This window comes from Hemitrygon akajei, chromosome 22 (assembly GCF_048418815.1).
Source record: "Hemitrygon akajei chromosome 22, sHemAka1.3, whole genome shotgun sequence".
Classification (NCBI taxonomy): Eukaryota; Metazoa; Chordata; class Chondrichthyes; order Myliobatiformes; family Dasyatidae; genus Hemitrygon; species Hemitrygon akajei.
The window spans coordinates 53715661-53736998 of NC_133145.1; the positions used below are offsets into that span (position 1 = coordinate 53715661).

The 21338-nt window shown below is 37.6% G+C and overlaps 1 protein-coding gene across 1 annotated transcript in view; it reads left to right on the forward strand.

The window, feature by feature from the left end:
• The window catches only part of LOC140714860 (dynein axonemal heavy chain 17-like), a 249147-nt gene that overhangs the window by 167303 nt on the left and 60506 nt on the right, over positions 1–21338 (forward strand). Inside the window, exons 51-56 of the mRNA XM_073026542.1 lie at positions 817–978; positions 1586–1750; positions 3743–3934; positions 11291–11557; positions 13432–13593; positions 14418–14651. Of these exons, the coding sequence (XP_072882643.1) occupies positions 817–978; positions 1586–1750; positions 3743–3934; positions 11291–11557; positions 13432–13593; positions 14418–14651 (1182 nt within the window). The remainder of the gene's footprint in view (positions 1–816; positions 979–1585; positions 1751–3742; positions 3935–11290; positions 11558–13431; positions 13594–14417; positions 14652–21338) is intronic.

Sequence of the window (21338 nt, forward strand, 5' to 3'; positions counted from 1 at the left end):
TAATTTAAAGATTTTAATTTTAGTGTTCTTTCATGCATTGTGTGCCTTTACTCCCTTTGGATTTCCACATGTTTCTTCTTATCTTCATAAACATTAATTAATTTATAAGAACGGGATGAGCAGACTATTTTCTAAGGAATCTGAGATCCTTCAATGTGTACAGCAGGATGTTGGAGACCTTTCACCAAGTCTGTTGTAGTGAGTACAGTCTTTGTGGCTTTGTGTTGGGGGAGCAACATTGGTGCTGGTGATGCAAAAAGACTAAATAAGCTCATCAAAAAGGTTGGATCAGTCCTTAGCTACAACCCGGACTCTTTTGAGTTAGTGGTGGAGAGCAGGTAACTAAATAATTATCCATTATGGACAATCAGGGACATCCTCTTTATAACCTACTGAATAAGCAGTGGAGCACATTTTCAAACAGGCTCATTCAGCTTGTCTGTTGCAAGGATCATTACAGAAAATCTTTCCTACCAAATGCAATAAGCATATACAATAGTTCATTTCTGTGCAATAGGAGAACACACGTCATTGTACAATAGTATAATTATTTCCTACATTATTATTGCATAGTGTTGCACATTATTGCACATTGGTAAATTATTAGTTAATATTATTTATTATTGCTAAGTGTGTTTTTAAATGTTGCTGCAGTAACAAAATAATTTCCCATTTGGGATCAATAAACTACTACCTATTATTATTATTAACACTGCTGAACTCTGCATGCATATTTTCTCAGAGTAACTTCAAGAGTTAATAATTTTGTCATGAATTGTAAGCATTTTTAAAAAAGTATACTTTACCTTATTGCAGGGTTTTTTGTTTGCAACGCCAGAATGTGCAAAAACTAATCATGACTTAGTTCGACTTCTGTTACATGAGACTTCCCGAGTTTATGGTGATAAATTAGTTGATGAAAATGACATAGAGAACTTTCCAAGACATCAACAGCACATGCTTAAAATGTGCTTTGCGGTAATTAATCGTCTATGCTTTTGAAATTATCATTCAAGTAAAAGGCAATAATTTCAGAAACTGCTAAAAAGAGATTTGTCTTAACTAATTATTTCAATGCTGGATTAAAAAAGCTTCATAAATCATAGATTTAAATCATAGCATAAGTCAAAGCACAGAGAGGAGCCACTGAACACATTGAATCTATGTTGGCTGCTGGCAGAGGTATCTCATTAGTCTCATTTTCATGCTGTTTCTAGGTAGCCCTTCAAGAGGTTCTTTCACAAATACCTATCTGATTTCATTCTTATGATAGTAGTGGTTTCTGTTTCCACCATCCTTAAAGCAGTGGATTGCAAAGTACTCTGAATAAATGAGTTTCACCTCATATTTCATTTTAAACTTGAGTCCTCCACTTCTTGACCCATCCGCTAACTGGAACAGTATCCCTCTTACCTACGTCATCTAAACTAAATGCTATCTTGCAATTCATAATCAGATTGAAAAATAGCTTATATTTTATACTTGGTAGTTTACAAAGGAATAAACCATAATGCTGGGAACTGATAATTACCCAATTTTATGGTATTATAACTTTTAATTAAACCAATATGTTTTGTATGGTTAGGATATGGATGAGTCCAGTCTTTTCCAAAAGCCCAATATTTATTGCCATTTTGCCACTGGTATTGGAGAACCTAAGTATTTATCTGTGGATAGCTGGCCAGCTCTGAATAGACTGTTAGTGGATGCTCTGGACAGCTACAATGAAATCAATGCAGCAATGAATTTGGTGAGTAGTTTAAAAGATTACATTGAATTAATAGAAGTAAAACTATTTTTGAATGTAATACTGTTATGATCCTTTATTTTCTACTCAAATTTATGATATTAACATTATATGTTTAGTATTCTTGAGGTTTTTTGATGTTTATGAACAGTCTTCAGTAAGTGGTATGAAATGGTACGGATAAAAGACACTATTATATGAACATTCTGTGTTAAGATGGATTCCTCAGTAATTAATTGGATAGTTAATTCGTGAACACATTTGTCAGCATGTTTTTGAATAATGTGAAAGCATCATAATTAACAAATAGGTTATGTTATTTATTTTTTCAGGACTAAAATGGGTTCAATGACTTGTTTACATACAATTTCCCACACCCCTCCTACCCCCAACACACACAAAAACGCTACTCAAGCTGCTGAGTTCCTTCAACTGTTGTCTTTTGCTGTGGACTCTGCAGTCTCTTGTGTCTCCTGCTGCTGCATTTGGTTTTGGATTATTTTGGAATTATTGTCAAGATCGCCTGTCATTTGCCAACTCTTTTCATCAGTCTAGTATTATTCCAGAAAGTGATGATTTTTTCTAGTTGCTTTTTCTGAAATGCAAATTGGAGTCTCAAATTGTACTCCAAACAGATCCAGATCTGACATCTAATAGCATGAACCCACCTCAAGCCCAATTATTTATATTTTCCCAAACTCAACCCAACTGAAACTGACTATTGCTGTAAATATAACAATCTTAAGAATGTTGTTTGCATATTCAGAGTATCATTCTGACTGAAAATAAGCCAAAGTGATGTGGCACAGTCCAGCAATATCCAACCTCTCAAAAAAAGCTAATCACAAATCCAACCCATATAGTCAGCTCATATCAGGCTTGTAGTGAGTAACCAGGCTCTACTGTAATTAAATAGTGATAAACTGTAAATGTTATAAATATTAAATAAAAACTGAAAATGCTGTAAATACTCAAAATCAAGCAGCATATATGAAAAGAAAAACACAATTTTCATTTAAGGTCAATGACCTTTTGATAGAATGGTCTGAAAGATTGTGGATGTGAAAAGATCATCTATCCCTTCTCAACCATCTTCTTAAACTAATTTTTCATGCTTCCTCCTCCCTCTCTCTAAGAAAATTCTTGGGCTGCTTTGGCTAAAATCAGCTAATCAACAATGTCTGTTACTTCATATCATTCCACTAACCTACCAAACCATGCATCCTCCTGTGATCCTCTCTGTTCTAGTTGTGCCCCCTCAGATTTCTATAGTTCCCTTGCATTTTTACTGATTCCTCCAAATCTGTTTAATTTATAAGGTTTACCAGCTGCTGGTGGTAGCTGAGAAAATGACATGGCCTGGACAGTGAAGATCTTGAATAATAGATATTACCTTCTTGAGGCAGTGCCTAATGTTGGTATTTTCAGTGGAGTGGAAGCAAGTGTGTGTGGTGTACTGGGCTGAGTCTGCAGTGAATGCTAACCTATTCTATCATAACGCAGCAATTAGGCTACAATAAAAACCATTGCATCTGCTGTATTCTTGCACAGTAACAGGGGCCTGGTGTCCAAGACAACATATTTCTTTGCCCTTCAGCAGTACACCTGTCAAAGTTTGTGTCAGAGCACAGTCACCAATAGTACTAATATCTACAGATCCCTAATTTAAAGGTCCCCATTAACACTAATATGGACACCAGTCAATCCCAGAGATGATCTTAGAGTTATTTGATTCCTTTTAACTCATCTAGCAAAAAAAGTTGATTAACTTTTCCAATGAGCAGAATCGCAGGTATGCCACACAACGACTCTGTTATTCAGAGTAGATATGAAAGATAATTTTATTCAGATGAGTAATGTTTTAATGATGAAAACTTTGGTGTGTTCTTTGGAATTTTTTATTGAACCAAACACAATATTTGTGCTTTCAGTGGGCTAAGTCTTCATAGACCATCATTTTTAAAACATGTTTTGTTAAAAATCTCATCTCTACAGGTTCTGTTTGAAGATGCAATGGCCCACATTTGTAGGATAAATCGTATCTTAGAATCCCCAAGAGGAAATGCCCTACTTGTGGGAGTTGGAGGCAGTGGAAAACAGAGCCTATCTCGGTTAGCAGCATATATCAGCACTTTGAATGTTTTCCAGATCTCACTTAGGAAAGGGTATTCAATTGGTGATCTCAAGGTACAACATTTTTCTTAATTCTAAAAAAAATCCTTTACATTTTGATTCATTGCCCTTTCTTCACATTCTAATATATGATTGGAAAAAAACTGCTCAGATGATGAGATAGCTGCTAGTGAAATACATGCACTTAATGTTATAGTATGTACCTCCCTTTCAATTAAGTACAGTACTGTGCAAAATCTTGGGCACCCTAGATTTTTTATATTAATTTTGTTTTAGATTTTTTTTTTGTCTTCTACATTAGTGTGTCAGTAGAAAAGAAAATTTTAGATTTCCAAGCATTCATTTTCCAAAAAATTAAATGTTGGAGACATTTTTGTACTTATGTAAAGAAGGTAATGTATTATGTAATAGACTACTTTTCGAATAAAAATAAAAATTTGTCTGTAAAAGAGTTGGAGGGTGCAGATAAGTGTCTGCAGCCAAAAGTGAAGCATGGTGGAGGTTCCCTGTAAGTTTGGGGCTGTGTTTCTGCAAATGGAGTTTGTGATCTGGTCAGAATTAATGGAATCCTCAACGCTGAGAATTTCCAACAGATTCTCATCTATCACACAATACCATCAGGGAGGCGCCAATTTCATTCTGCAGCAGGACGATGACCCCCAAACACAGTGCCAAGATTGTAAAGATCCAGTGATGCAGGTGGATGCTTCCCTGGTGTCATGGATTATTGATTACCTGACTGGCAGACCACAGTACGTGCGCTTGCAACACTGTGTGTCAGACAGAGTGGTCAGCAGCACTGGGGCTCCTCAGGGGACTGTCCTGTCTCCCTTTCTCTTCACCATCTACACCTCGGACTTCAGCTACTGCACAGAGTCTTGCCATCTTCAGAAGTTTTCTGATGACTCTGCCATAGTTGGATGTATCAGCAAGGGAGATGAGGCAGAGTACAGGGCTACGATGGGAAACTTTGTCACATGGTGCAAGCAGAATCATCTGCAGCTTAATGTGAAAAAGACTAAGGAGCTGGTGGTGGACCTGAGGAGGGCTAAGGCACCGGTCACCCCTGTTTCCATCCAAGGGGTCAGTGTGGACATGATGGAGGATTACAAATACCTGGGGATACGAATTGACAATGAACTGGACTGGTCAAAGAACACTGAGGCTGTCTACAAGAAGGGTCAGAGCCGTCTCTACTTCCTGAGGAGACTGAGGTCCTTTAACATCTGCTGGATGATGCTGAGGATGTTCTACAAGGCTGTGGTGGCCAGTGCTATCATGTTTGCTGTTGTGTGCTGGGGCAGCAGGCTGAGGGTAGCAGACACCAACAGAATCAACAAACTCATTCGTAAGGCCAGTGATGTTGTGGGGGTGGAACTGGACTCTCTGACGGTGGTGTCTGAAAAGATGATGCTGTCCAAGTTGCATGTCATTTTGTACAATGACTCCCATCCACTCCATAATGTACTGGTTAGGCACAGGAGTACATTCAGCCAGAGACTCATTCCACCGAGATGTAACACTGAGCGTCATAGGAAGTCATTCCTGCCTGTGGCCATCAAACCTTACAACTCCTCCCTTGGAGTGTCAGACACCCTGAGCCAATAGGCTGGTCCTGAACTTATTTCCACTTGGCATGATTAACTTATTATTATTTAATTATTTATGGTTTTATTGCTATATTTCTACACTATTCTTGGTTGGTGCGGCTGTAACAAAACCCAATTTCCCTCGGGATCAATAAAGTATGTCTGTCTGTCAAACTCTTTACAGATCAGTGGCCAGAATTGAACCCAGGTCACTGGTACTGTAAAGTGTTGTGCTAACCACTATACTACCATGCCACCTTCTTTCAGCCACAACTGAATGATGCCCACAAGGTCATACTGACCGATCTCTAATTGTGTTACAAAATCATCTACCTTATTTCGTATACTGTGCATTCAAATCTTAACACCTTCAGTCCTGTATTCATTACACTTTTCTATTTTCTGCCTATGTTACACTTCAATTCATCCCACTGACTGCAATTTTTGCATATCATCTGCCTGTCCTTCCTCAAAGTCCCACTAAACACTGCATCTACTTGCATACCAACTGCCCCATCCTCAGCCCTATCACTCTGGTTCCTGTTCTCCTGCCAAAATTAGCTTAAACCTTCCCTATCACCTCTAGCAAACCTGCACACAAGAATATTTGTCCCCTTCAAGTTCAGGTGTAACTTGTCCTATTTGTACAGATCACAACTTCCAAAGAAGAGATCCCAATGATCTAGAAATCTGAAACCTTACCCTCTGCACCAATTCTTTAGCCACATATTCATTCGCCAATTAATTCTATTCCTTCCCTCATTGGCACATGGCACAGGCAGCAATCAGTGATTACTACTCTGGAGGTCTTATTTTTCAACTTTCTATCTAACTCCCTATATTCTCTCTTCAAACCTTCTCTCTTTTCCTATATATGCTGTTGGTACCAATATGCTCTTCACCCATTTGATCTGAGACATCCCTGACCCTGGCACCTGGGAGGCAATATACCATCCGAGTGTCTCTTTTCCTCTGACTATGGAATCTCCTATCACCCTGCTGTCCTCTTCACCTCTCTTCTCTTCTGAGCAGCTCCACAGACCCAGTCACTGTGGCTTTCCCCAAGTAGGATGTCCCACCTGACATTATCCAAAGCAGTATGCTTATTATCGAGGGGACCAGCCACAGGCGTACTCTGCAATGGCTGCCTACTCCATTTCCCTTTCCTGACAGTCAATTGGGTACTCGATGCCTGTAACTTGGGGTGACTGCCTCCCTGTAGCTCCTATCTATCACCTCATTTTCCCGTATGAGCCGATGGTCATTGATCTGCAGCTCCAGTTCCCTAGCACGGCCTCTAAGGACCTGAAGCTTGGTGCACTTCTTGCAGGTGTAGTTATCAGGGAGACTGGAAGCCTCCCAGAGTACTCACATGTTACACAAAGAACATACCACTAACCCTGGAACCACTCTCACTACATTAACTATGTACTAATACACAAGGGAAGAGGAAAACAACTTGCTAGATGCTTACTTAGAACCTCCACCTATCCTTGCGGAAGCTTGTTGAGCCAAAGCCTGACCACTCTAACACTAGCCCATTCCAACAATGGTCGCTCTGCTTACAACTTACAACTTTTTATTGGCTCAAATAAAACTCAGTCCCATTGAGACTTGTCCTTTTAAGATTGATCCCAACTGGCAATGATATCTCTCTGTCGCTCTCATTCTCGCCTTCGCCCTCTCTCTCGCTCTCTCTCAAGTCCTCAAGCCAACATCCTTATAAATTTTCTCTGCAGTCTTTCAAACCTATTGATATCATTCCTGTAGTTAGGTGACCAGAGCTATACACAATACTTCAAATTTGGCATCACCAACATCTTGTATAACTTCAGCATAACAGCCCAACTCCAGTACTCAGTACTCTCATTTATGAAGCCAATGTGCCAAAAGCTCACTTTACGATCCTATCTATTTGTGATACCATTCAAGGGGTTATTGATTGTTATCTTCACATCCCTTTGTTCTACTACACATCGCAGTGCTCTGCCATTTCACTGTAAATTCTACCCTGATCTGTCCTGCCAACTGTAACACCTCACAGTTGTCTGCATTAAACTCCATCTGCCATTTTCAATGGGTTTTTCCAGGTGATCCAGATCATGCTGTTAGCTTTGATAGCCTTACTTGCTGTCCACTCCACCTCCAAACTTTGAAAATGTGTTGATCCTGTTTACATTATTATCTAAATCATTAATAAAGATGATAAACAATAATGGACCCAACACTGATCCCTGCAGCATGCCAATAGTAACGGACTCCAGTCAGAGAGACAATCACGTACTAACACTCTCTTCATCCGCTAAGCCAATACTGAATCCAATTTACTACTCTATGCTAACTGCCAAGTGACTTAACCTTCTGGATCAGCTTCCCATGTGGGACTTTGTCAAAGGCCTTCATAAATCCATGTTGGCAATGTTCACTGCCTTTCCTTCAGTAAACTTCCTCGTAACAGTCTCAAAAAAACATAATCTGGTTAGACACAACTTACCACGCATAAAGCTCAGAATATCTTATAATTACCTATAACTGAAGTCAGGTTCACTGGCCTATAATTTGCATTCTTACTTTTAGAGCCTTTCCTGAACAATGAAACAACATTTGCTGTCCTCTGGCACCTCATCCGCGACTGCAGACATTTAAAATATCTCAGCCTATGATGCACCATCAATAACTAAATGACACTGGAAGTGAATGATAGACTTTTATTAACAGCGAAAAGGGAGGACGACATGTCGAAGACTGAGGGGGGAGCAGTGCCCCAATCGCCTTTATACAGGGGTCTGTGGGAGGAGCCATAGAGCAGTCAGCAGAGGGGCATGTCCAGACAGGTATACATAGTTTACCACAGCCTAGTCCCTACAATTTCTGCATTGACCTCCCACAAAGTCTGAGGAAACACTTTGCCAGGCCCTGGGGAGTTATCCAGCCAAAATTGCCTCAAGGCATCAAATACCTCCTTTTCTGTAATCTGAATATTGTCCATGACCACACTACTCTGTTGATTCAGTGCTATAGACCTAGTGTCTGTATTATGAGTAAATAAAGATGCGAAAAATTAATGTAAGGTCTTTCCCATCTCTTTCGGCTCCATGTGTAGATGATTACAGTGATCTTCAAATGGACCAATTTTGTCTCTTGCTATCCTTGTGTTCTAATTCTGTATATCTATAGAACTTCTAGGGATTCACTCTCACCTTGTCTGCCAGAACAACCATACATCCTATTTTAGCCCTCCTTATTTCTCTCTTTTTCTTCTATTGCATTTCTTATATTCCTCGAGCGCCTCATTACTTTTTACAGTTTCTAAATTGTTAGTTATGTATTGCTAAAGGAGAAACATTTTCTTCCAGTCAAACACTGAAAAGTTCAGAATCATTGTTTTTAATTCCTGCCACCAAGCATTACAGATGCTTCTCTATGTAAACAAATCTCTTCTATAATCAGATATTGTTTTTATTCATAAGGCATGGTACCTATGTGTGAACAACTAAATTCAGAGCAATCAAGAAGCCAGAATTAGAAGAATGCAGATATTTCAAAGAGTTAAGAATTGGAGACAATTTTAAAGGTAGAGGGGAATGGGTATTTCAAAAAGTTTGAAAACAAGAGTGAGAATTTTAAAATTTAGATTCTGCTTAATCAGAAACCAATACATATCAACTGATATTACTTGAATCAGAGAGGTTACCAAGGACTAATGACTGTAATTTTATATTCTTAAACTTCACAATGATATCCTTATACAAGATAATATTATCTCTCCTTGAAGTACTAAATGCTTTTCAAATTTGTCATCAATCCCCTTCTCCTCAAAACACAACTTTGAAATTTCTGATCTTGCAAACTAGTACCGTAGATGTCGGATTATAAGCCGCTACTTTTTTCCCACATTTTGAACAGCTTTGAACACTGCGGCCTTTACTACGGTGCGGCTAATGCATGATTTTTTTTCATGCCGCCAAAAACATTTTGCCTCATAACAGTAGACCAATAAAATTGATGAGTAGTTCACAGAGGTCCAATGAAATTGTACGATAAATCAAGCGCACTTTCACAATTAAATTATTGTAAATCAGTCATTTGTACTCACCCTCATCAACATGGAAAACACTTGAAGAAAAGCATTGTGCTGCCTTTATGGCAGTTATTTAGTTTATAATATTTTTGCTTAGTAATTCATTTGTTAGTAATTTCTAAGTTAGAAGTGTTTTAACTATATTTGTTTTCTGTACTACATCGCGGGATGCTATGACGTCACACCCGGTTTCGCCGCGTCTTGTGGGAAATACCGGTTTGCGATAAACGGGAATGTGGGGGGCAAGCGGCATTAGATCTGAGTGAACGCTGCTTTTAAGTTAAAGGCGATCAATAACTTTTCCTGGTAGGCTGCAGTATATATATTTTTTACCAGTCGTTAGGAGATATTGGAATGTTGTTCAGTAAAAAAGTATACGCAACGTAATTTGTGTGTTACTGATACGTATGTATATTTAAAAGTAGCCGCGTTACAGGCACGGTTCGAAAAAAAGCATTTGCAATATGTATTTGTTTATGTTACCATATGGATTTAATTAAAAGTTAAAAAATCCTCACGTGTAATATCTTTCTGTGTAAATATCTCATATTACAACGTGGGACACCTGCGGCCGAAAATCCGGTGCGGCTTGTACAAGTACAAAATTGATTTTCTTTCTAAAATTAGAGCCAGCGGCTTTTAATCAGGTGCGCTCTGTAGTGCGAAATCTACGGAAACTCATTCCAATCCCCTTTTCCTTTTTAAGTTCTTGAGATATGCAGTTGGCTTTAAAATCCATTCCAATATTTCCAAGAACCATATTTGTATCCTTCGAGCAAGTTATGACCTGTAAAATTTACCTGAACTGGTACATGGATGGGAAAGATTTTTTTGCTATATGACTATGAATCTAAGTCAGTACTTAATAAAGTTACTAATTACATGTCTGGGACTGTAATTATGATAAGCTACCTTGCCTGCTCTTTTACAATCAGCAGACTTTTATATATTTGACACATAACCTAATTTTAAGACCTCTCAGCTATTATGCAATTGAGTAGAACTAGACAACTTCTTGGCAATTACCTGAAACCGAGCTGGACTCCACAAACTGTGCTAACACTAAGGTTGTCTGTATTTGTCTCTGTAGCAAAATCAAACTTTGCTCTCCCCTCGACTTAACAGCTGCTGAAACATGATACACATCTTTACTAATTCTAATATTCATTACTCATTACTAGCCTTTCTCATTCTCTCCAAAAAGTAGAAGTTCTCCAAAAGTTTGTTATCTATTTCCTAAATAATAAAATGCATCCAGTCATAAGAATTATGTTACTTTGTATGTATTGGCTTCTGGTTAAATAGCACCTCAATTTAACAAAATGTATTTCAATTCACACAGGCAAGCTAAATTGGGATTAAAGTCTTCATAATTATAGTAGAATTTAGCTAAAGGCAGGATTTTGTTTTCTCCATTAATAATGAGGTAGATTTCCTTTTCATAAACTCATAAAAATGTATTGCTCATGACATTGCCTACTTTAAGGCAGATTAGGAAAAATATAAGAACAGCAATGTTTACAAGTTCTCTTTATTAATGCCATCATCACAAAATGCAATTTAACTTTATAGTAGTTTACTGAGATTCTAATGTACTTATAAATTTCTTTCAATTAAGATTTTAACTATTTTTAAAATATCTATCCATCTTTACATGCTGATGTGTAGAATTCATTATACAACTTGAAGTCATCCGGTCATATGGATCTGACTTGATTTTATCACTATTTATTAAAATAGGTAGACCTTGCTGCTCAATATATCAATGCTGGAGTAAAGAACCATGGAACAGTATTTCTGATGACTGATTCCCAGGTGGCAGAAGAGATGTTCCTTGTACTTATTAATGATCTTTTAGCATCTGGTGAGATTCCAGGGTTATTTCAGGATGATGAATTGGAAAATATTATTGGTGCCATGAAAAATGAAGTTAAATTACTGGGCTTGCAGGACACCAAAGATAACTGCTGGAAATTTTTCATAGAGAGAGTGAGGAGACAATTAAAGGTATGGTTATGCTTTTGTGAATTTTTAATAATTTTAATCGGCTGCTTATTCTGTTAAGTGCAACAAAGGTAAAACAAAATATACTTCAGAGAAATTGAAGGATGGACCCGAAGGTTAAAAAATCATTTCGTCCTCATATATCTTGCTGTTACTTCTTTGTAATATCTAGATCGTTTATATAGCAGTTTGGAAAGAAGAAAAGTAGGGGTATTTATTTTTAGTGGATCTGAAGATTTTGTATAATAAATTATGAAGTACTACATCATCATCATTGGCAGGAGGATGTTATTACACTTTGTAACCCCAGGTTGCCTCATAATGAAGTCTAGATTTTATAATTGTATTAATAATGAAATTGGCAGTATTTTCTACCACTATATGATTTTTTTGTGAAAGTGCACAAATATAAATGACTTTAGTGATTTCCAGACTGTGGCTAGCAGAATCTTGAGATGTCTGTAGTCTGATGAATGTACCTTCAATCTTCAGAAACGTGATGGATAGTATAATTGCTAGAGCCATCAAGTAACACTTGCTTAGCAACAACTTGCTCACAGAAGCCCTGTTTGGGTTCAGCCAAGGTCACTCAGTTCCTATCCTCATTACAGTCTTAGACCAAACAAGGGAAAAAAGGCACAGATTCAATCGGCCAAAATATTCTTCTTCGATGTTGGAAGGAAAAATAGAAAAGCTTATCTTTCTTCATTGAATTTTTTTGTTTTACCCTTCTTTCCAAAATAGCTTGCATCATACAGTCTTTCTGCTAACATCTTTTCCACTCACATACTTTCGATGTCTTTTTGCAGGCTCTTTATGTCCCACTCACAGCTTTGCCAATCCACCTATATTTGTACCATGAGCAACTTTAATTATGGTAAATATAGATGATAAATATCTGAGGCCACAGCACTGATTCCTCAAGACCCCACTCTAGAAAATCTGAAAATCTAGCCAATCTGAAATGATCCCTTTATCATAGTTCTGTTTCCTTTTAGTTCCCAAATCCCATGTGATTTGACAATATATTACTCAATCCACTTTTAACTTGGGTAATAACAACTTCTTTTATGTGGTATATTATCAGATATCTACTAGAAGGTATTTGAGGATTTGTTCAGTTCCCATTGAAGAGAAACCTATCTAACTTGTTGAAGTCCTCAAAAACATCTTTGTTTCTCAGGAAATAAAGTCCTCTCTCTGGCCATATCTTCATCTGCTTTTTCTTTCTATTTTTGTACTCTTCCATTAATAGGGAATGGCTGCTCATTTAAAGTGAGAAGATCCAAGGCACTTCTCTTCAGAAATGTCTTCAGTAACTAAGTTGTTGCTACAGATAACTAACTGCAAGCAGGGGAGTAGCAAGCATAGATGGTCTGCTATTCATAGAGGAAGACCAACTGGAGTCCTTTCACAAGCCAAATATGGTTTTTGGATCACATGTTGTTGCCCACAAGTTTAGCTAGAAACCATTCTTACTGACTGAATGTTTCCTAAATATTGAACAATAATTAAGGCAATCAACAAAAGCTAGAGATGACACATGAAAATAATATTTATCTATTTTATGAGTCATTACATTTTTGAATGCTCTTGATAGGATGGTGAAAGTAGATTTCACCATTTTAGTGAAATAGTGTTCAAAATGGAATTGAATATTTGAACAAATAATATGGGGATAGAGCTGGTGAATGGAGCGATCTGGTTACTTTTAAAATGCTAGCACAAACTCAGTGTGCTGAATAGAGTACAATGTTTTCTGGCCTATGAGGCTATGACAAATATCCTTTCTTGTTGGAATATATTATAAAATTCATCTTTTTTTAGTTACTTTAAGGCATATTTTTCTTTTTATGCCATTTTCTTTGTTTTTGCAGGTTGTTCTATGTTTTTCACCTGTGGGTTCAGTTCTACGGGTACGTGCTCGAAAATTCCCTGCTTTAGTGAACTGCACATCAATAGACTGGTTCCACGAATGGCCAGAAGATGCTTTGATGTCTGTTAGCAGACGCTTCCTTGCCAAAACTGAGGGAATTGAGGTAAAAAATATTTTTTACATTTTTATTTTGTAAATGTGTAAAGTACTTGGAATGTATCAATGCCTAACAGCCTGGTCTTTTTAGTGTACATTTGAACATCAAAACTGTTATTTTGTCCATCACCAAACAAATTTATTTCCATTGTCACCAATTTTATTCTTCTGTCCTCTTTTTGATTTTGATTGGTGCAGCATTCATAAAGGTAGTAGTGAGTAACCCATCTCATTCCTAACTAGTGCCTTTGCAAATGGCGGTCTGGCTTTGAGAAACAAGAGGTGGGTAATTTGCCAAAGAGTACTTTGCCTCTGACCTGTGCTGGCAGCCACATTATTTTTGTTGCTCAGAAAACTTCTGTTTAGTAGTATTACCTCCTATATCATTGTGGTTGGAAGACCTTGGAATACAGTTCAATATGCAGGAAATGTGATTTAGCTCCCCGTACCAACTGAACTTCCATTCTGTCATCCTGAATTCTAAGGGACTAGCACTGACACTTGTATTTCTTCAGATGAGTAGCTCAATGTTGTAAAATAATTTAAAAACTACATGTGTAGATAAAAGCAGCATTGTTAAAGATTAACAAAGATTGAAACCTATAATCTGAGTCTCTTCATACTTCAAATGCATTCCAGTTCCAAGGAGTTTGGAGTGAAGATTTTGCATTATACCTATTGTTCTTTAAGTATGGTACAGTATTTACATTTATATAGTGTCTTAAATTATTGGCTATATTTATGAGATGTTTTATGCTTTTCAAATAGCAGCATTAATTTTTATGTATCTGTAAAAGCATTGAAATTTCTGCATACTGTGTTGCATTTCAGGCTGAAGTTAAGAACTCTATAAGCCAGTTCATGGCATTTGTACACAGAAGTGTCCAAGAGGTATCTGCAGTCTACCTAGCTACTGAAAGACGCTACAACTACACAACACCCAAAACATTTTTGGAACAAATTAAACTTTATCAAAACCTACTGTCAAGCAAAAGGAAAGACTTAATCGCTAAAATGGATCGACTTGAAAATGGTTTGGCAAAACTTCACAGTACTGCTAGCCAGGTTTGCAAAGCTAATCAAATTAACATTTGAAAATTTACAATTATAGTTATAATTTCAATCACAATTTCAGCACATAAAGAACAAATTGAATTTCTATGAGGGGCAGCAATTAATCTCATTTTTCTTATGGAAATTAATACTTTTAGAAAATACTATATTTTAGCATATTTTGAAAAATAACATAAATACATTAATAAGTACTAGACAACATATCAGACATTTTTTTTCTTTTCTCTCTCCTGTAAAGCACTATTAACTTAGAAATTGATTCGAATGTAACCATCAGGTCCAAAATTAATAAAATTACAACAGCACAACTCTGAACCATTGTAGTTAAGATATGCTAGTATTTGTATTAGTACAAATCACCACAGGATTGCTACAATTGCTTAGGGCTTGAAATTCCATAATTTGACAAAATTGAGGTTAAATGCAAAGTGTGTTTATGTTGCTTTGGAAAAAGGCAGTTACTTTAAAACAAATGTATCCTACCAAAAGGGCTGTCCTGATGAACGGTCTCGGCCTGCAACGTCGACAGTGCTTCTCCCTATAGATGCTGCCTGGCCTGCTGTGTTCCGCAGCATTTTGTGTGTGTTGTTATCCTACCAAAAGTTGTTTTTTTTTTTTGCCTTCAAATTCCAGCATCTACAGTTTCTTCTGTCTCAAACTAGAGCTATACATACAGATCAGTTTCTAAATTATCACAGCCACCATCCAAATGCACACCAGAAGAGCTGTATCAGAACTTTGTTCTGAAGATCAGAGACACACTGCAGCATAGTGGAACTAGAGGAGACACATCTCTTTAAAGTATTCCCATGAAACAGTTACCCGTGGAACTTCATACTCAATGTGCCTGCAAGGTCGACAATGCACCAACCAAGAAGCAACCAAACGAGTTGTCCTTCCATACATTTGAAATATGGAACATAGAAATCGACAGCACATTACAGACCCTTCAGTCCACAATATCGTACCGAGCATGTAACCTACTCTAGAAACTGCCTAGAATTTCCACACTGCATAGCCCTCTATTTTTCAAAGCTCCATGTCTCTTAAAAGACCCTTTTGTATCTGCCTCTACCAACGTCGTTGGCAGTGCATTCCATGCACCCACCACTCCCTGTGTGACTTAACCCTGATGTCCCCCCTGTACCTACTTCCAAGCACCTTAAAACTATGCTGCCTCTTGTTAGCCATTTCAGCCCTGGGAAAAAGCTTCTGGCTATCCACATGATCATTGCTTCTCATTATCTTATATACCTCCATCAGGTCATCTCTCATTCTCCGTCACTCCAAATAGAAAAGGCCAAGTTCACTCAACCTATTCTCATAAGGCATGCTCTCCAATCCAGGCAACATCCTCTGCACTCTCTCTGTAGTATTCACATCCTTCCTGTATTGGGATGACCTGACTGAACACAGTACTTCGTGGGGTCTAACTAAGGACTTAAACAGATGTAACATTACCTCATGGCTCTTGAACTCAATCCCACTGTTGATGAAGGCTAACACAGCATACGCCTTCTTCACAACACTATCAACTTGTGCAACAGCTTTGAATGTCCTATGGATACGGACTCCAAGAACTCTTTGATCCTCCACATAGCCAAGAGTCTTAACATTAACGTTATACTCTGTCTTCAAATTTGACCTACCAAAATGAACCACTTTCCACTTATCTGGGTGAATTCCATCTGCCAGATCTCAGCCCAGTTCTGCATCCTATTAATGTCCCGCTGCAATCTCTGACAACCCTCCAGACTATCCACAACCCCCAACTTTTGTGTCATCAGCAGACTTACTAACCCACCCTTCTACTTCCTCATCTAGGTCATTTATAAAAATCACAAAGAGGAGGGGGCCTAGAACAGATCCCTGCTGAACACCACTGGTGACTGACTCTTGCCCCCGCCCCCATGCAGAATATGAACCATCCACAACCACCCTTTGCCTTCTGTGGGCAAGCCAATTCTGGATCCACAAAGCAAGGTCTCCTTGGATCCCATGCCTCCTTACTTTCTGAATGAACCTTGCATGGGGAATCTTATTAAATGCCTTACTGAAATCCATATATACTACATCCACTGCTCTACTGTCATTAATGTGTTTTATTAAATCCTCAAAGAATACAATCAAATACAATCTGAGAGTTAGTAAGAGCCTGTGCAGTGGGAGCTAAATAAAGTAATTTAATCCATTGAATAAAATTGGACCCAAAGTTAAATTTTTCTAATATTTTAAATAAATAATTCCATTCAACCTGGTCAAAGGCTTTCTCAGCATCTAAAGAAATCACGCATTCTGAAATTTCTTTAGAGGGAGAATAAATAACATTCAGTAAACGACAAATGTTAAAATGAGAATAATGATTTTTGATAAATCCGGTCTGGTCATCAGAGATAATAGAAGACAGAATGTTTTCCATCCTATGAGCCAAAAGTTTAGATAAAATTTTAGCGTCAACATTAAGTAAAGAAATAGGTCTGTAGGAAGAGCAATCAGATGAATCTTTATTCTTTTTGAGAATAAGCGAAATAGAGGACTCATAAAAGGATTGTGGTAACCTGCCTAATTTAAAAGAGTCAGAAAGAACAGAAAGTAAGTGAGGAATGAGCAAAAGAGCAAAAGCCTTATAAATCTCTCCCGAAAATCCATCAGGACCGAGAGCTTTCCCCAAACTTAGAGAATGGACAACCCAGGCAATTTCTTCAGAAGAAAAAGGTTGTTCTAACCATTTTCAATTAACCTCAAAGTGAGGGAAAGTTTAAACGATCTAGAAAATTATTCATAGAAAAATTGGCTTTAGGGGTATCAGAGCTATACAGTTTAGATTAAAATTCTTTAGAAGTATTATTTATTTCGAATTGATCAGATGTTATATCACCTCTTGCTTTGGAGATTTTCTTAATTTGACGTTTAACTATTAAAGTTTTAAGTTGATTAGCCAAAAGTTTGCCCATTTTATCACCATGAACATAAAATTGACTTTTATCTTTTAAAAGTTGTGTTTCAACAGGGTGAGTTAAGAGCAGATCATATTTAGTTTTAACTTCAACATGTCTTTTATATAAGACCATATCCAGATCGGAAGCATATTTTTGATCTAAATGTTTCAGCTAATTGGCTAAATCAGTTCTCTCCTTAATAGCTTTTTTCTTAATACTTGCTTTATAGGAAATAATTTGGCCTCTAATATAAGCCTTGAAAGCATCCCAAATAATGCTGGAAGTACCATCTAGCGTATTCTCTTCAAAGAAAAAAGTAATCTGACTCTTTAAAAATATTTTAAAAACCTTATCTGATAGTAAAACTTGATTAAAATGCCAAAATCTGTTTGATTGAGACACACCTGGAAGATCTAAAGATAAAAAGATGGAGACATGGTCTGAAACAGCAATTTCTTTATATTCACAGGATCGAACAGGGGGAACAAATAACTATCGACAAAAAAAATCAATCCTGGAATAGTTATGATAAAGATGAGGAAAAAAAGGGAATATTTTCTACTTGCTGGGTGTAAAAAAACAGCAAACATCAATAATGTCACATTTCATTAGAAAAGATTGGATAAAGGAGGCAGATCTACTAATATTCAATCTTTTCAAAGACGAATGGTCTAAAGCAGGATCAAGACAGCAGTTAAAGTCATCTCCCAAGATTAAAGCGTATAAATTTAAATCTGGTAAAAAAAAAGTTCAAAAAAGCTGTGATCATCTATATTCGGACCATAGAGATTAGCAAAATCCATTAATTTGTTATCTAATTTCCCTGAGACTATAACAAACCGCCCATTAGGGTCAGACATTACATCCTGTTGAACAAAGGCAACTGAGTTGTCAATCAAAATCGAAGTACCTCTGGCCCTGGCTTGAAAGGAAGAATGAAAACCTAGACCATTCCAACGCTTGAACAAATGCCCGCAGTCAGATCTGTGAATGTGTTTCTTGTAAAAAAAAATAATTGAAGCATTCAATTTTTTAATATAGGTAAAAATCTTACTGTGTTTCACAGGGTGGTTTAAACCTATCACATTTAAACTAAGTAAATTAATATTGTGTACCATTTTAATATGCGTAAAACAGAGGTTAAACATGTAAGCCACTGGAATATACAAAATATCCAAACCTTAAAATTCAAAATACTTAACCAAGCAATAGATGAGTCAGGGATAACCAAACAGCTGATAAAAAGGAAAAAGAAAGAAAATAGCCCACTCTCACCCTCCTCCCTCCCAAAGAAAAAAATCGCCCAAGAGAGGATGAAAGCTAATCTACTGATGAATCCCACCCACAACATCCTACTGGCAGAGCTCCAAGGGAAAAAAAGATTAGTAATGAATGAATTCCAACCTAGACCAAATAACCTTCAAAAGAATTTTTTTAAAATTAAAACATGGTGTTTGCAAAGAATAATTTCAAAGAAAACTTACTGAAGTTAAGTCTATTAATTTTCTAAACAGAAAAAATAAAAATACGAGATGAAAGAGAAGGATTATTTATGAAAATATATTGAACGAAAAAAATAATTATTTAAAGAAAGAAGTAATAAACAAATAAACTGCAAAATTGCAACAAATTGATCAGTCAAACTGAGGGAACAAGGTTATATGAAACAGAAATAAACAGTTAAACTTCTGGAGTTGAATAAATAATATAGAAACATAGAAAATAGGTGCAGGAGTAGGCCATTTGGCCCTTCGAGCCTGCACAGCCATTCAGTATGATCATGACTGATCATCCAACTCAGAACCCTATACCTGCTTTCTCTCCATACACCCTGATCCCTTTAGCCACGAGGGCCATATCGAACTTCCTCTTAAGTATAGCCAATGAACTGGCCTCAACTGTTTCCTGTGGCAGAGAATTCCACAGATTCACCACTCTCTGTGTGAAGAAGTTTTTCCTCATCTCGGTCCTAAAAGGCTTCCCCATTATCCTTAAACTGTGACCCCTCATTCTGGACTTCCCCAACATCGGAAACAATCTTCCTGCATCTAGCCTGTCCAATCCCTTTAGAATTTTATAAGTTTCAATAAAATCCCCCCTCAATCTTCTAAATTCCAGTGAGTATAAGCCTAGTCCATCCAGTCTTTCTTCATATGAAAGTCCTGCCATCCCAGGAATCAATCTGGTGAACCTTCTCTGTACTCCCTCTATGGCAAGAATGTCTTTCCTCAGATTAGGGGACCAAAACTGCACACAATATTCTAGGTGCGGTCTCACCAAAGCCTTGTACAACTGCAGTAGAACCTCCCTGCTCCTGTACTCAAATCCTTTTGCTATGAATGCCAACATACCATTTGCCTTTTTCACCGCCTGCTGTACCTGCATGCCCACCTTCAATGACTGGTGTACAATGACACCCAGGTCTTGTTGCACCTCCCCTTTTCCTAATAGGCCACTGTTCAGATAATAATCTGTTCTCCTGTTCTTGCAACCAAAGTGGATAACCTCACATTTATCCACATTAAATTGCATCTGCCATGAATTTGCCCACTCACCTAACCTATCCAAGTCACCCTGCATCCTCTTAGCATCCTCCTCACAGCTAACACCGCCACCCAGCTTCGTGTTATCCGCAAACTTGGAGATGCTGCATTTAATCCCCTCGTCTAAATCATTAATATATATTGTAAACAACTGGGGTCCCAGCACTGAGCCTTGCAGTACCCCACTAGTCACTGTCTGCCATTGTGAAAAGGTCCCGTTTACTCCCACTCTTTGCTTCCTGTCTGCCAACCAATTCTCTATCCACATCAATACCATACCCCCAATACCGTGTGCTTTAAGTTTGCACACTAATCTCCTGTGTGGGACCTTGTCAAAAGCCTTTTGAAAATCTAAATATACCACATCCACTGGCTCCCCCCTATCCACTCTACTAGTTACATCTTCAAAAAATTCTATAAGATTCGTCAGACATCATTTTCCTTTCGCAAATCCATGCTGACTTTGTCCGATGATTTCATCTCTTTCCAAATGTGCTGTTATCACATCTTTGATAACTGACTCTAGCATTTTCCCCACCACTGATGTCAGACTAACCGGTCTATAATTCCCCGGTATCTCTCCCCCTCCTTTTTTAAAAAGTGGGGTTACATTAGCCACCCTCCAATCCTCAGGAACTAATCCAGGATCTAAGGAGTTTTGAAATATTATCACTAATGCATCCACTATTTCTTGGGCTACTTCCTTAAGCACTCTGGGATGCAGACTATCTGGTCCTGGTGATTTATTTGCCTTTAATCCCTTCAATTTACCTAACACCACTTCCCTACTAACATGTATTTCCCTCAGTTCCTCCATCTCACTAGACTCTTGGTCCCTTACTATTTCCGGAAGATTATTTATGTCCTCCTTAGTGCAGACAGAATCAAAGTAGTTATTCAATTGGTCTGCCATGTCTTTGTTCCCTATGATCAATTCACCTGTTTCTGACTGTAAAGGACCTACATTTGTCTTGACCAATCTTTTTCTTTTCACGTATCTATAAAAGCTTTTACAGTCAGTTTTTATGTTCCCTGCAAGCTTTCTCTCATAATCTTTTTTCCCTTTCCTAATTAAGCCCTTTGTCTTCCTCTGCTAGTCTCTGAATTTCTCCCAGTCCTCAGGTGTGTCGCTTTTTTTTTGCTAATTTATGTTTCTTCTTTGGACTTGATACTATCCCTCATTTCCCTTGTCAGCC